This window comes from Phocoena sinus, chromosome X (assembly GCF_008692025.1).
Source record: "Phocoena sinus isolate mPhoSin1 chromosome X, mPhoSin1.pri, whole genome shotgun sequence".
NCBI classification, from domain to species: Eukaryota; Metazoa; Chordata; class Mammalia; order Artiodactyla; family Phocoenidae; genus Phocoena; species Phocoena sinus.
Window position 1 is genome coordinate 127,218,473 of NC_045784.1, and position 13,850 is coordinate 127,232,322.

A 13,850-nucleotide genomic window follows, 5' to 3' on the forward strand; every position below is an offset into this window, starting at 1 on the left:
CCCACTCGCCCGTCCCACCTGTACGCTTTGTGCAGACGCAGGTAGCTGGGCTGCAGTACAGAAGCCTAGGGCTTTCCTTAGTAAGAGACCCCTCCCCGCTTTCTTGTTAATTAGACTTTGGGGTTTCCCACGCAGTCTCATAGCTGGGCCATTTCCACAGCTAACTAAGCATCTGCATCTAATGCTGATTTTCTTTGTATTAGTTTCACGCTCAGAAGGTAACCTTTTTTGACCTTATTTCCAAATTCTGGAGGCACCTTGTAATAGCTGTCTGTGTCATGATCACAGTGTCTACCTGTCACGTCAAGCCATTTCTGTATTAATGCTTTCTAACTGTGAACTTCAAATATGTGTAACAATTTGCTAGACTACGCAGCATGGTGTCCTGTGATGCTGAGCTTTGAAACTGTCTTGTACGGGGAGGGGGGGCGTACATTTTGCACGCTTCTGTAGCCTCGCAGCAAGAGCGCAGAACAGTACCATTCTTCCCAGTGGGAAAGTGAGATTTACTCCTGTTTGGTTTCTTGCCAGGCTCTAAGGGATGGAAATAAGCTTGCACAGATGGAAGAGGCGCCCCTTTTCCCAGGAGAGTCAATCAAGGCCATTGGTAAGTCTAACAAGTACACTTTGCTTATAGAGATCCATAAAATGAAATGGCACTTTACTCGCAAGCGCAGATGATGTATGTGCTGGAGATCAGCCAGACCAATTTAATTAGGGGACAGATGGACTAGACCTAGCCGTTCTTATTAATGTCATCGTGACCTTAAGAGATAAGGGACTGTAGAGGATCCGTTTAAGCTCCAAACGAGTCTTAGGTGGCAGTACCAACAGAAGAGGGGTCCAGCTTTTCCCCATGAACTGAAGGCTGATGAGACTCTCACGGTAACGTCAGTTCGCTGCTTTGTTGGAAGGATTCACTATAAGGAAAGCGTATTGACGGACGATCCATATCATACTTATAATGACAGTTTTGAGAATTTGGCAAAGACATTTTGGGGGCTTATGAGAGTCCAGAAAGTACAATTTTAGTGCAGGAAAAGGGCATGTGTCGCCACCCTGGATTGTAAGGGCAATGGCCTGAGGCGGACTGCCCGGGGCTGGAGGGGCGGGCAGCCGGCTGTGGCCTCTTCACCTCACGATCGCCGGGGTTAGGTCGGACGGCCTGGTTTGTGAGGCCGAGTGTCGCCTTCTTCCCTCATGGCTGTCTCCCAAAGGCGCGTGCCGGGTCTCGGAGCACGGTCATCTTGTGTTGGGGTAGCTGGGCTCTCGTATCAGGACCTCCAAACAACTACTCCTGCTGGATAGCCTAGTCTGTGGCTCAGGACTCTGTCCAGCCCGACCTGAATTTCGAAACTGTTTTTCTCTTTGGCTTCTGGAACTTCATTCACTTCTGGTGCTCCTCTGGCCTCTCTGGGCTTTCCTCCTCTGGGAGCGTTTCTAGCCCTGCCTCCGTGCTGCTCTGGAACAGTCTGACTACAATGCAGAGCTAATTATGTCATGCCTCTTCTTCTCCGGACAACAGACTGCACAGATTTAAAGTGGGCGTGAACAGTTGTGACACATTTATACACCTGGGAAATGATCATCACAGTCAAGATAATGAACATATCCATCAGCCCCCAGAAGTTTCCTTAGGCCCCTTTATATCCCTCTCTCCCATGCCTTCTCCCCCTTCCCCAGGCACTATAGGCTAGTTGATATTTTCTCGAGTTTTATAGAAATGGAATCGTTGAGCATGTTCTTCTGTCTACTTATCCCATTCTGCGTAATTATTGTGATAGTCTTCCATATTGTGAGTGCCATGGGTCAGCAGTCATGCCTTTTCATTGCTGCGTAGTACTCCACTGTGTGCTTATCCATTCATCTATCGATGGGCTATTGGGTCGTTTCTGCTGTTTGGCTATTACAGATAAAACTGCTATGAACACTCATGAACAAGTCTTCTCTGGCCTCGTGTCCCATCCTCCTCGTGCACCCTTTGACCCAGCCACACTAACCTCTGGCAACTCACTGATCTCTCCTCCCTTCCCCTCCCCCGCTTCCCTGCTGAGTTAAGTCATTCCTTTTCTGAGCTCTTATCACATTGAGTCCACATGGTTCTGATAGCATTTATCAGGCTATATGGTAATTTTCTGTGTAGTATCTCTCACAGGTCACCTGGTGGGCAGGAACCTTGTCCAGTTATACCCAGAACCCCAACAATAGGAGCTGCTCGGTATATAATGAGTTACAGAAAAGTTTATGCAAGTGTTTTGAGAGTTTGGCTGAATGACATCTTTAGTGCCATTATTCATCCCCTCGGACTCATCTGTAGCTGTGTCCATTCCCGCCATTTGAATGGAACAGCACTTTGGGAAGATTGGGAAGATGTGGTATCTTTGTGATAGGCATGAGCCTCTTAACATTCATAGGAGTCATATATGTTGTTGATTTTGATGTGAAAGATATTGATATTAACATTAAGAAAATAAAATTGATATGGAAGCTGATGAAGAATTTGAAGCAGTCTTTTCCCACTTCATTGATGTGGTTTTGGTTTTTGTCATCTGTAAAGCAGTTTCTTTGCAGGTGCATCAGGGGACAGTGTTTAGCTTTAGTTAGTTTTCATTAGCAGTGATTTATGAAATGGTAGCCCAGGTTCTTCAGAGTTTAATTAATGTGTTTTTGAATGTGATTAATTTATCACTCAGGGAAAATGTGAACCACTTGGAAAAAAATGACAAAATGTAACTTATTATGAGGCCTTTTACTTAAAACCTCAAGTAGCAAATCAAAATTTTGTTTTAAAAAGTGGAATTTTATTAGAAGACTATCCATCTGTGCCTTTATTTAAAGTAATGAAAGAATTTAAATTTCTAGAAAACTGGAATCACAAATTTATATATTTAGAAACTCATGTTAAGATTTATTGACACAAGTCAATGGCAGTAGATGATATTTTGGGTTTTTTCTTTCAGTGAAAGATGTCATGTATATCTGCCCATTTGTGGGAGCAGTGAGTGGCACCCTGACAGTGACGGACTTTAAGATGTACTTCAAGAATGTAGAGAGAGTGAGTATTTAAAAGTGTGTTTTATTTTTTAAAATAACTGCAGAAGAAAGTAAACAATAAAGAATACAGTAAATAGTATCCTGAAATCCCATCACCCTGAAAGAAGCAGAGGGTCAGTTTTAAGATGTGCGCATTTGCAAGCAGATTCTGTATCTTAAAAAAAAAAAAAAAGGACTGTTAAAGTAGCACTTTCACCTGCGCTGGGGGTGAGGGGGTTGTTTAATTGTAGTCTCAATGTCTACTTCACAAAGCAGGAGGAAATGCGAAGTAAGCAAAGGTGTTTTAAGCCAGCGAAGACTTAAAATGGGAAAGCTCTGTTAGCCGACACTGATTGGCATTCATGTTAATTTGTGAACCCAGGACCCGCATTTCGTCCTCGATGTCCCCCTGGGAGTGATCAGCAGAGTTGAGAAGATAGGAGTGCAGAGCCATGGAGACAACTCTTGTGGCATAGAGATCATGTGCAAGGTACGGTCCAGACGTGAGAGAAACTTAGAGGGGGCGGGTAGCTTGGAACTTCTTCACAGCCTTTGGACAGTAAGAGTAATTTGGACATTAGTGACTCAGATGTTTTCAGGACCCAGACCTCTTCAACCTTTCATCAGCCAATTCAGACCATTATATAAGCCGTTGAAGTAAACCGCTTCTTTTCCATTGAAGTGTTCTGATTAACATGGACCTGTAACCTAGGCGGTGACGATATTTGTTACATTTCAGAGAAATCAAGTGGAGAGCAGAGATCAATATTTTTTCCAGTTTGTCCTGATAAGACTAGTCTTCAGTCAGAGACTTCCTAAAGGGACAACAGTATTCATAAATTCTGTGATTAAAAACACAGTTAGTTTCTTGGCTATGTTGGAATTTGCACCTGAGCCCTGCTTTTTTTGGGGTTTCGCCCCTTCCTCCAAGGGTTAAGTAAAATCTGTGTGACAGCTTTGACGAGGACTAGTCGTTTAAGAACCGCCTTAACTGATGTTTTATTCCCAATGACTTTGCCTCATGGAATACAGTTTATTAACAAACCCACCTGAAATACCAGGCAAGAGATCCTGCCTACAGCGTCATCAAGGTCCCTTCCCAGCTTGGGGTTTGGATTAGATTCCTGGCAGTCTGTTTGCTTTGATCAAATCTCTGAGGAGACCTTCCTCTGGTTGGCCCTGGACTGCAGTTGAATCCACTTTTTCAAATAACCCTTTACTGTGCCAGGTCGGGAATCTGCTGGCTTTTACTAGGCTCACCTTGGGCACCACACGGCAGTCCTCCCCTAGGACCAATCACTGCTGTCCTGATTCTCAGTCCAGGGTGCCGCACGCAGAGCAGTGCGAAGCCGTTGCAGAACTGAAACCAGAGCGGGGGTTTGATCAATTCTGTAATTCTGGAACAGGTCATTTCCCTACTCAGAACTCTTCACTAGCTGCGCATTACCCTTGGGCTGGAGGAAAAGCTTACGGAGACCCCGCGGTGTGAGCCGGACTTCCTTTCCTCGGCAGCTCCCTCTCCGGCCACCCTCCCCTTGTTCTTGCCATCCAGGTTCCTAGAGTTGTGCACACTTGCCTGTACCCCCAGTCCCCACCCCACACAAACTCCTGGGGCTTCACACGTGCTGTTTCCTTTGCTTGTAATGCCTTTCCCTCTGAGCAATCCTAAATAGCAAGTCAGCTCAGTCAGTGAGCTGGCACGTGTGTAGCCACAGAAGCTTGGAGGGAGGGCACAGCAGGAACCTAATGTTACTTAGGCAGGTGTCCTGTGGCTGTTTTCCTATGGTATTTCTTGTGGCTGGGGTGAGTTTTTGCTAACAGCTTCTTTAAAATGTTTTCCAGCCTAGAATTACCAGGGCCGTGCTTAAACAGGTGATATGCAATTCAAAAAGTACAAAAACTGAGTGTAGTAAAAAGTAAGTTTCCCTCCACCCAACACCCAGCCACCCTGATCTGCTCCCTGCAGCCACCCACTGTTACCAGTTTCCACAGATGGCCTATGCACACAAGTATGTATTTGAAAATGTGAATGGTTGTATATTATACACGCTGTCCTGCCCCTTTCCCCCCAACCCTTAACCATGTACCTTGTGTCTCCTTAAGAGCACTATATAACGAGCTGCTTCTTGTTTCTAACAGCTCTGTAGTATTCTATTAGTGGTACTGTAGTACATTTAGCCAGACCCTGTTTATTTTTTATTTATTTACTTATTTATTTTAACATCTTTATTGGAGTATAATTGCTTTACGATGGTGTGCTAGTTTCTGCTGTATAACAAAGTGAATCAGTTATACATATACATATGTTCCCATCTCTCTTCCCTCTTGCGTCTCCCTCCCTCCCACCCTCCCTATCCCACCCCTCTAGGTGGTCACAAAGCACTGAGCTGATCTCCCTGTGCCATGCGGCTGCTTCCCACTAGCTATCTACCTTACGTTTGGTAGTGTATATATCTCCATGCCACTCTCTCACTTTGTCCCAGCTTACCCTTCCCCCTCCCCGTGTCCTCAAGTCTATTCTCTAGTAGGTCTGTATCTTTATTCCCGTCTTGCCCCTAGGTTCTTCATGATCGTTGCTTTTTCCCTTACATTGCATATATATGTGTTAGCATACGGGATTTGGTTTTCTCTTTCTGACTTACTTTACTCTGTATGGCAGACTCTAGGTCCATCCACCTCACTACAAATAACTCAATTTCGTTTCTCTTTATGGCTGAGTAATATTTCATTGTATATACGTGCCACATCTTCTTTATCCATTCATCTGTTGATGGACACTTCGGTTGCTTCCATGTCCTGGCTCTTGTAAATAGAGCTGCAGTGAACATTGTGGTACATGACTCTTTTTGAATTATGGTTTTCTCAGGGTATATGCCCGGTACTGGGATTGCTGGGTCGTATGGTAGTTCTATTTTTAGTTTTTTAAGGAACCTCCATACTGTTCTCCATAGTGGCTGTATCAATTTACATTCCCACCAACAGTGCAAGAGGGTCCCCTTTTCTCCACACCCTCTCCAGCATTTATTGTTTGTAGATATTTTGATGATGGCCATTCTGACTGGTCTGAGATGATACCTCATTGTAGTTTTGATTTGCATTTCTCTAATGATTAATGAGACTGAACATTCTTTCATGTGTTTCTTGGCAATCTGTATATCTTCTTTGGAGAGCTGTCTCTTTAGGTCTTCTGCCCATTGTTTGGATTGGGCTGTTTGTTTTTTTGATATTGAGCTGCATGAACTGCTTGTAAATTTTGGAGATTAATCCTTTGTCAGTTGCTTCGTTTGCAAATAGTTTCTCCCATTCTGAGGGTTGTCTTTTGGTCTTGTTTATGGTTTCCTTTGCTGTGCAAAAGCTTTGAAGTTTCATTAGGTCCCATTTGTTTATTTTTGTTTTTATTTCCATTTCTCTAGGAGGTGGGTCAAAAAGGATCTTGCTGTGATTTATGTCATAGAGTGTTCTGCCTATGTTTTCCTCTAAGAGTTTGATAGTGTCTGGCCTTACATTTAGGTTTCAATCCATTCTGAGTTTATTTTTGTGTATGGTGTTAGGGAGTGTTCTAATTTCATTCTTTTACATGTAGCTGTCCAGTTTTCCCAGCACCACTTATTGAAGAGGCTGTCTTTTCTCCACTGTATATTCTTGCCTCCTTTATCAAAGACAAGGTGACCATATGTGTGTGGGTTTATCTCTGGGCTTTCTATCCTGTTCCATTGATCTACATTTCTGTTTTTGTGCCAGTGCCATGCTGTCTTGATTATTGTAACTTTGTAGTATAGTCTGAAGTCAGGGAGCCTGATTCCTCCAGCTTCGTTTTTCTTTCTCAAGATTGCTTTGGCTATTCGGGGTCTTTTGTGTTTCCATACAAATTGTGAAATTTTTTGTTCTAGTTCTGTGAAAAGCGCCAGTGGTAGTTTCATAGGGATCGCATTGAATCTGTAGATTGCTTTGGGTGGTAGAGTCATTTTCACAATGCTGATTCTTCCAATCCAAGAACATGGTATATCTCTCCATCTCTTTGTATCATCTTTAATTAATTTCATCAGTGTATTATAGTTTTCTGCGTACAGGGCTTTTGTCTCCTTAGGTAGGTTTATTCCTAGATATTTTATTCTTTTTGTTGCAATGGTAAATGGGAGTGTTTTCTTAATTTCACTTTCAGATATTTCATCATTAGTGTATAGGAATGGTAGAGATTTCTGTGCATTAATTTTGTATCCCGCTACTTTACCAAATTCATTGATTAGCTCTAGTAGTTTTCTGGTAGCATCTTTAGGATTCTCTGTGTATAGTATCATGTCATCTGCAAACGGTGACAGCTTTACTTCTTCTTTTCTGATTTGGGTTCCATTTATTTCTTTTTCTTCTCTGATTGCTGTGGCTAAAACTTCCAAAAGTATGTTGAATAACAGTGGTGAGAGTGGGCAACCTTGTCTTGTTCCTGATCTTAGTGGAAATGCTTTCAGTTTTTCACCACTGAGGATGATGTTGGCTGTGGGTTTGTCATATACAGCCTTTATTATGTTGAGGTAAGTTCCCTCTGTGTCTACTTTCTGCAGGGTTTTTATCATAAATGGGTGTTGAATTTTGTCGAAAGCTTTTTCTGCATCTATTGAGATGATCATATGGTTTTTCTCCTTCAGTTTGTTAATATGGTGTATCACATTGATAGATTTGCGTATACTGAAGAATCCTTGCATTCCTGGAATAAACCCCACTTGATCATGGTGTATGATCCTTTTAATGGGCTGTTGGATTCTGTTTGCTAGTATTTTGTTGAGGATTTTTGCATCAATGTACATCAGTGATATTGGCCTGTAGTTTTCTTTCTTTGTGACATCTTTGTCTGGTTTTGGTGTCAGGGTGATGGTGGCCTTGTTGAATGAGTTTGGGAGTGTTCCTCCCTCTGCTATATTTGGAAGAGTTTGAGAAGGATAGGTGTTAGCTCTTCTCTAAATGTTTGATAGAATTCGCCTGGGAATCCCCCTGGTCCTGGGCTTCTGTTTGTTGGAAGATTTTTCATCACAGTTTCAATTTCAGTGCTCCTGATTAGTCTGATAATATTTTGTTTCTTCCTGGTTCAGTCTCAGAAGGTTGTGCATTTCTAAGAATTTGTCCATTTCTTCCAGGTTGTCCAGTTTATTGGCATAGAGTTGCTTGTAGTAATCTCTAGCCAGACCCTGTTTATTTATGGACATTTAAGTTACTATTTCCATTCTTTCGCTGTTAGAAATAATATCGTAACAGTGACTTCCTCACTTCCCCAATTGCTCTTGGTTTAATTTGTTTGTGGTCATATTTATTTTCCAATTTGATGTAAGGTTAAAGAAGAATGAGATTTTTGTGTTTAGCTAACGACGTAGGTTTAGAAAGGTCAGCGGGTAGTGCTCAGATCAGTCCCAGGAAGAAACTGCACCGTCAGAGCCGCCTTGTTGGCACTGCTCCTGACAACTTCCAGTTGATCTTTCGGCTGGCAGCTTGCATGGCAGGGTGCTTTCAGAAGCCGATCTTGAGAAACAGCATTATAATTTCTGTAAGGAAGTCACTGAGGGCCATACATGACACAGAGTCCTTGCTTTGAGTTCAGAGGAGAAATCTCTGTCGCATTTCTGTTTGATGGATGGTGTGAATTCCGTAATTGACTCTTTTAGCAACTTAAAGCCCACAACTGATTGATTCTATGGCACACCTTTAGCAAGTAAGTGCACAGGACTTGACGGCATGTCTTTTATGTACTAAGCTTATTCTTGGTTCCGTCTGATGAGGTTTTTCCCCAGCACGTCCCCTTTGTTCCAGTTTTCTCACTTAATCTTTTATTATCTTGTTGGAGGTGCTTTGCGAATTGCCTCGGTATCCACTGGTGATTGGTTACAGGACACCCCCTCCCCCCAGCAAATACCAAAATCTGGGGCGCTTAAGTCTCCTTATATAAAATGGCGTTAGTATTTGTATAGAGCCTACGCACATCCTCCTGTGTACTTTAAATTATCTCTAGATTATTTATAATACCTAATACAATGTCAATGCTATGTAGGTAGTTGTTGGCACTCTGCTAATTCAAGTTTTGTGTTTTGGAACTTTGTGGAACTTTTCCCCCAGTGTTTTTGATCCATGCTTAGTTGAATCTGTGGATGTGCAGCCTGCAGATAGGGAGGGCCGACTATGTTTCATGAGAAATGAATAAAAATATTTTATTTATCTCTTCATAGCGTGGTGTCTGCTTCATAGGTACTCAATACATGTTGAATAAACGAGTGTTGCTAATTGTTTAACAGGATATGAGGAACTTGCGACTTGCTTATAAACAGGAAGAGCAGAGTAAACTAGGGATATTTGAAAACCTCAACAAACATGCATTTCCTCTTTCCAATGGGCAGGTACGTACACCAAAATAAATCTTTTTATGTGTGGGTCTAAATGCCTTCACAGAGGTCTAAAAATTTCATGTTTAACTGTTCTTTCTTCCAGAGGTTTCCTTTATCTGTTTTCTCGCTGTTGGTAACTAATATTAGAATATTTTAAATTTGTCAGTTCTGTGTAGGATGAAGAAAACTGCCAACTTGTTGCTTCAAAATTTACAGATTAAAGTCGGAATCTTAATACATTCAGCTCATAACTGAATGAAAAGCTTTAATAGCGGGCATATGACATAGCAAAGAAATGCTGACATATGTATTTTGTGGTTTTGTATCCAGACACTCTTTGCATTCAACTATAAAGAAAAATTTCCAGTGAATGGATGGAAAATTTATGATCCAGTATCTGAATATAAAAGACAGGTAAAGTGTGTTGCTTATCAATCGGAAAATAATAGGTTGAGCATGTTTTTCCTAAAAGGGTAGAAATGTAGTGGAGAAGAAACCTTTTGAAACAAGTTGTCCATGGGTGTAACTCACTTGGCTTGTGGGTTCTTCAGCTCTGGATGTCCGTTCTCCCCATACCAAACCTTTGGCTATGGCACTGTTTGTTCTTCCTTTTTCCAGAGTGCAAGTGGAGTACAGGGACGGGGGTTGACAAACCAAACCAGCCAGATGGTTTTTATTAGATATTCTGGTAGCAAATTAATGAGTAAGGATCAAAACCAATGGTTTAAGTTAGATTTTAAGTATATGGCATGGCTACATCAGTCTGATGAGGTGTTCCTATACCTAGAAGCTCTTTAGTGCATTGTTAGTTTGGAGATGTTCCAACAAGACGTTATTTTCATGACATTTACTCTTTGCCTGCACCTTATATTTGGTATGGTGATTTTATATTCCTTATTTTAGACATTTTAAAGAACTTTTTGCTTCTCTAAATGACTTCCATGGGTATTTTTAAGAACAGCACTATGCTCATTTGTTATAGAAAACATGACAAGAAATGCATATGACTGGGATTCAAGTATACAATTTTCATGTTTTAGTATGTTTGGAAATTATGCTTCATTAGGTTTTTTTTAATGAATTAGGTAGGAAATGGGTTATATTAAATAAATGTATATTTAAACTTTTAAGTAGCAATGAACAATGAATTACAAATGGATTTTAGTAGAAAATAAGAAATGGGGACTTCCCTAGCAGTCAAGTGGTTAAGACTCCACACTTCCACTGCAGAGGGCTTGGGTTTGATCCCTGGTCGGGGAACTAAGATCCCCCATGCCATGGCCAAAAAAATTAATAAATAAATAAATTTTTGAAAAAAAAGAAAAGAAAAGAAGAAATGGATGTGGTTCATGCTTAGTACTTTTTGAAAGTGTAAAAGTGTGCTCCTCTCCACCCCCTGACTTTCCTCTGACACCCTGCAGGGCTTGCCAAATGAGAGTTGGAAAATATCCAAAGTAAACAGTAATTATGAGCTCTGTGACACCTACCCCGCCATCATTGTCGTGCCAACTAGTGTAAAAGATGACGACCTTTCAAAAGTGGCAGCGTTTCGAGCAAAAGGCAGAATCCCGGTAAGTAATAAACATTGTCATTTAGATATAAATGTATACTGTATTCGATCTAATATGGAAAAAAGCAAGACAGAAAAAAATTAGTGAATCATCCTTGAGAAAATGCGTTCTTTCTTAGATACTGAGTGCAAGGCTCTACCTATACTGGAAGGGGCACCATTGCAAAAGTAGACAGCAGCCAGCAGGGGGTGAAGTTTTTTAAACAACTTTGTTGATATATAAAAAAACCTCCATGTGTTTAATGGATACAATCTGTGTCCACAGTGAAGCAGGGAGCGAACGATTTTGAGACCCGAGTTTGTGCTCTGGTATAACCCCGAGTCACTTGGCTGCTGGAGGAAAATGGGAGGTTTGGGGGCTTAGCTTTAGATTTCATTAAGAGACTGTATATTTACTTTGTCCTCATATGGCCACGTATGCCACTGTTGAGATCCAAAGGTGTTTTTAAATTAGGAAACAAAATAAAACTAGTCAATCAAATAGAAATGGGGCTTCATGTCAGTCACAGTTTGACTTAGTCTCTGGTTTTCTTAGGATCATAGAATTTTAAAGGTAGACGGGGATTCTTAGAGCTTATTTAGTCAGACTTCTTTCAGCCTGACCCAAACATTGAGTCCCAGGGCCACTATCACGCTGTCCTCAGGCTGAGGAAAATATGCCGAAGCAGCTGTGCTTGAGAAGAGAACTTGTTTTCACTACCTGGTCATTAGAGCACGTATTATTTTAGGACCGTACTAATACTTATGGCTTTCAAACACTAGGTGTTGTCATGGATTCATCCAGAAAGTCAGGCAACGATTACCCGTTGCAGCCAGCCACTTGTGGGTCCCAACGATAAACGCTGCAAGGAGGATGAGAAGTACTTGCAGACGATAATGGATGCTAACGCGCAGGCTCACAAACTCATCATCTTTGACGCCCGGCAAAACAAGGTCGCCAGCACCAACAAGGTACTGTTTGTCAATCATCGTGCCATTCAGATAGCCCAGCGAAGGTGGACTCTTGCGGTGTAGCCCACAGCTGGGCCTCCTGGGCCCCTAGCCCTTGGGAATCCTGTCGTCTCATTGCCCCTCCACAATCCTGTCTGCTGAACTAATTAAGTAAAGACCCAGAAAGAGAATGATCGCCTAGAGGATCTAGTAAGTATTTTAATGAAAGGATCATGAGGCCCTTGGAAGTCCCTTTAACCTGTGAACTATGGTGATTGCTTGATCAGTTCATATCTGCCTGGAGTTCCGTTAGATTGGAGTCAGCTATGTGAAACAAGGCAGATACACAGAGTTGCCATCCGCACCCAGCTCCCATCTGATCCCCACCAGCTGAAGAGGCCCAGGCTGTGCGGTCAAGCCTCCGGTACCCGCTTTCCAACGGGAAGGGCTCTGAACGGCGTCATTTCTGTCTCCCGCAAATGACTTGCTGAGAGTGTGGTCCTGCAGGCAGGCCTCTGGCAGTCAGAGTCCTGACCCCTCCACAAGGAGTCTCAGGTATGAGGATGGTGGCCACAGCCCTTACCATCTCATGCCTACCTGTAAGGTGATGCTCGGGTAATCAACATGCAGTGAGCGTGTACTAGGGACAAGGTGCTGGGGGAAACACCAGGACAGACGAGGCTACACGTAGGAGGTGCCAGCTCAGTGTTCCGGGGGAGCTCGTGCCGCTGGGCGAGGCTTCACAGAGGAGGTGGCATTTGAGCTGGCCCTGGGTGATCAGCGGGATGAGACGGGCAGGGCACTCTAGACAGCACGAGACCCCTTCAGCGGTGCGCCAGAGCATGCCATTCATGAGAATGGCAAGAAGGGGGGTGTCTGAGGGTTCCCCCGCCGTGTCCCCCTAAGCAGTGCTTGGGGGTCTTTGTTTCTCTTGGCAGCTTGTGCCCCTTCTTTGCTCACTGATGATTCCATCGTTGACCACAATCTCCAAAGAGCCAACGTCTTGCGCCCCCGTCTCACTCTCGGGAGGATCCCTTCCCTCTTACTTCAAAGAGCAAACAAGCCGTCAGGTGCGCCCATGGCCCTTGAGGCACGTGCCTGCCATGGGCCAGGCGCACAAACTGCCCAGCGGCCCCCACCGTGAGGCGGGGTGGCGGGGGGCATGCAGCGTGCTCCGCGGGAGCATGGAGGCAGCGTGGTTGTTTGCACCTGACCGTGGGCAGTTACTGCATCTCTCTAGACCACGATCCCCTCATCTGAACTGGGAGCGGCAGCACACCTCCTTCCTGGAGTGGATGTGAAGGTTGCATGGGTGCCTGTCCCAGAGAAAGCTTTCGGGTCAAGTTTGCCATCTCTGCTACTGACCCAGAGTGGACGGCCCCATTCTCTTGACTCTCATGACATCTCTGCCCTGGACCACTCCCTCTCTGTACCCTGGCCGGCTCAGCCTCCTTCACTGCTTCCTCTCCCTCTTCCCAGCTGGCAGATGGCAGCGCGCCTGGAACCCAGTCTGGGGTCCTCTTTTCTCCTTTGCCCAGTCTCGCTGGGCCATCTCCTCCAGTGCCCTGATTCTCAACACTCCCTATGTGTTCAGTTTGCCACCCAAGTTTCTATCATGCTCTGATCCCTCCTGAGGTCCAGATGGATTTCCATCCCGTCGTCTGGTTGGCATCCCCTCTTGGCTGCCTCCCAGGTAACAAAACCTCAGTGTATCCAGACCAGCCTAAGAGACAGGGTAGCGAGAACCCTCAGCTTTGTGTTCAGTTGCATGTGGGGTTTCCTCCCTGCTCTGCCACTTAGTGCTCGATAGAACCCTGAGCGAGTTACTTAACCTCTCCAGAAGCCTCTTCTGTAACAGGGGAGGTGACAGTCTCTCATGTAGAGGGCTGCGTAAGGATTGAAATTGGGTGAGGAGAATGCACAGTGCCGGGTGTATCAGTATAGGATGCTGA

The 13,850-nt window shown here is 43.7% G+C and overlaps 1 protein-coding gene across 7 annotated transcripts in view; it reads left to right on the forward strand.

The window, feature by feature from the left end:
- The window catches only part of MTMR1 (myotubularin related protein 1), a 70,595-nt gene that overhangs the window by 23,792 nt on the left and 32,953 nt on the right, over nt 1-13,850 (forward strand). For all 7 annotated transcript variants that reach the window (XR_004347975.1, XM_032619077.1, XM_032619075.1 and 4 more), the window contains 7 exons: nt 532-607; nt 2,961-3,055; nt 3,416-3,523; nt 9,309-9,410; nt 9,729-9,812; nt 10,820-10,969; nt 11,731-11,919. Coding sequence is in view for 6 of the 7 variants with exons in the window: in XM_032619075.1 (XP_032474966.1) it covers nt 532-607; nt 2,961-3,055; nt 3,416-3,523; nt 9,309-9,410; nt 9,729-9,812; nt 10,820-10,969; nt 11,731-11,919 (804 nt within the window). In the remaining variant the exon portion in view is untranslated. The remainder of the gene's footprint in view (nt 1-531; nt 608-2,960; nt 3,056-3,415; nt 3,524-9,308; nt 9,411-9,728; nt 9,813-10,819; nt 10,970-11,730; nt 11,920-13,850) is intronic.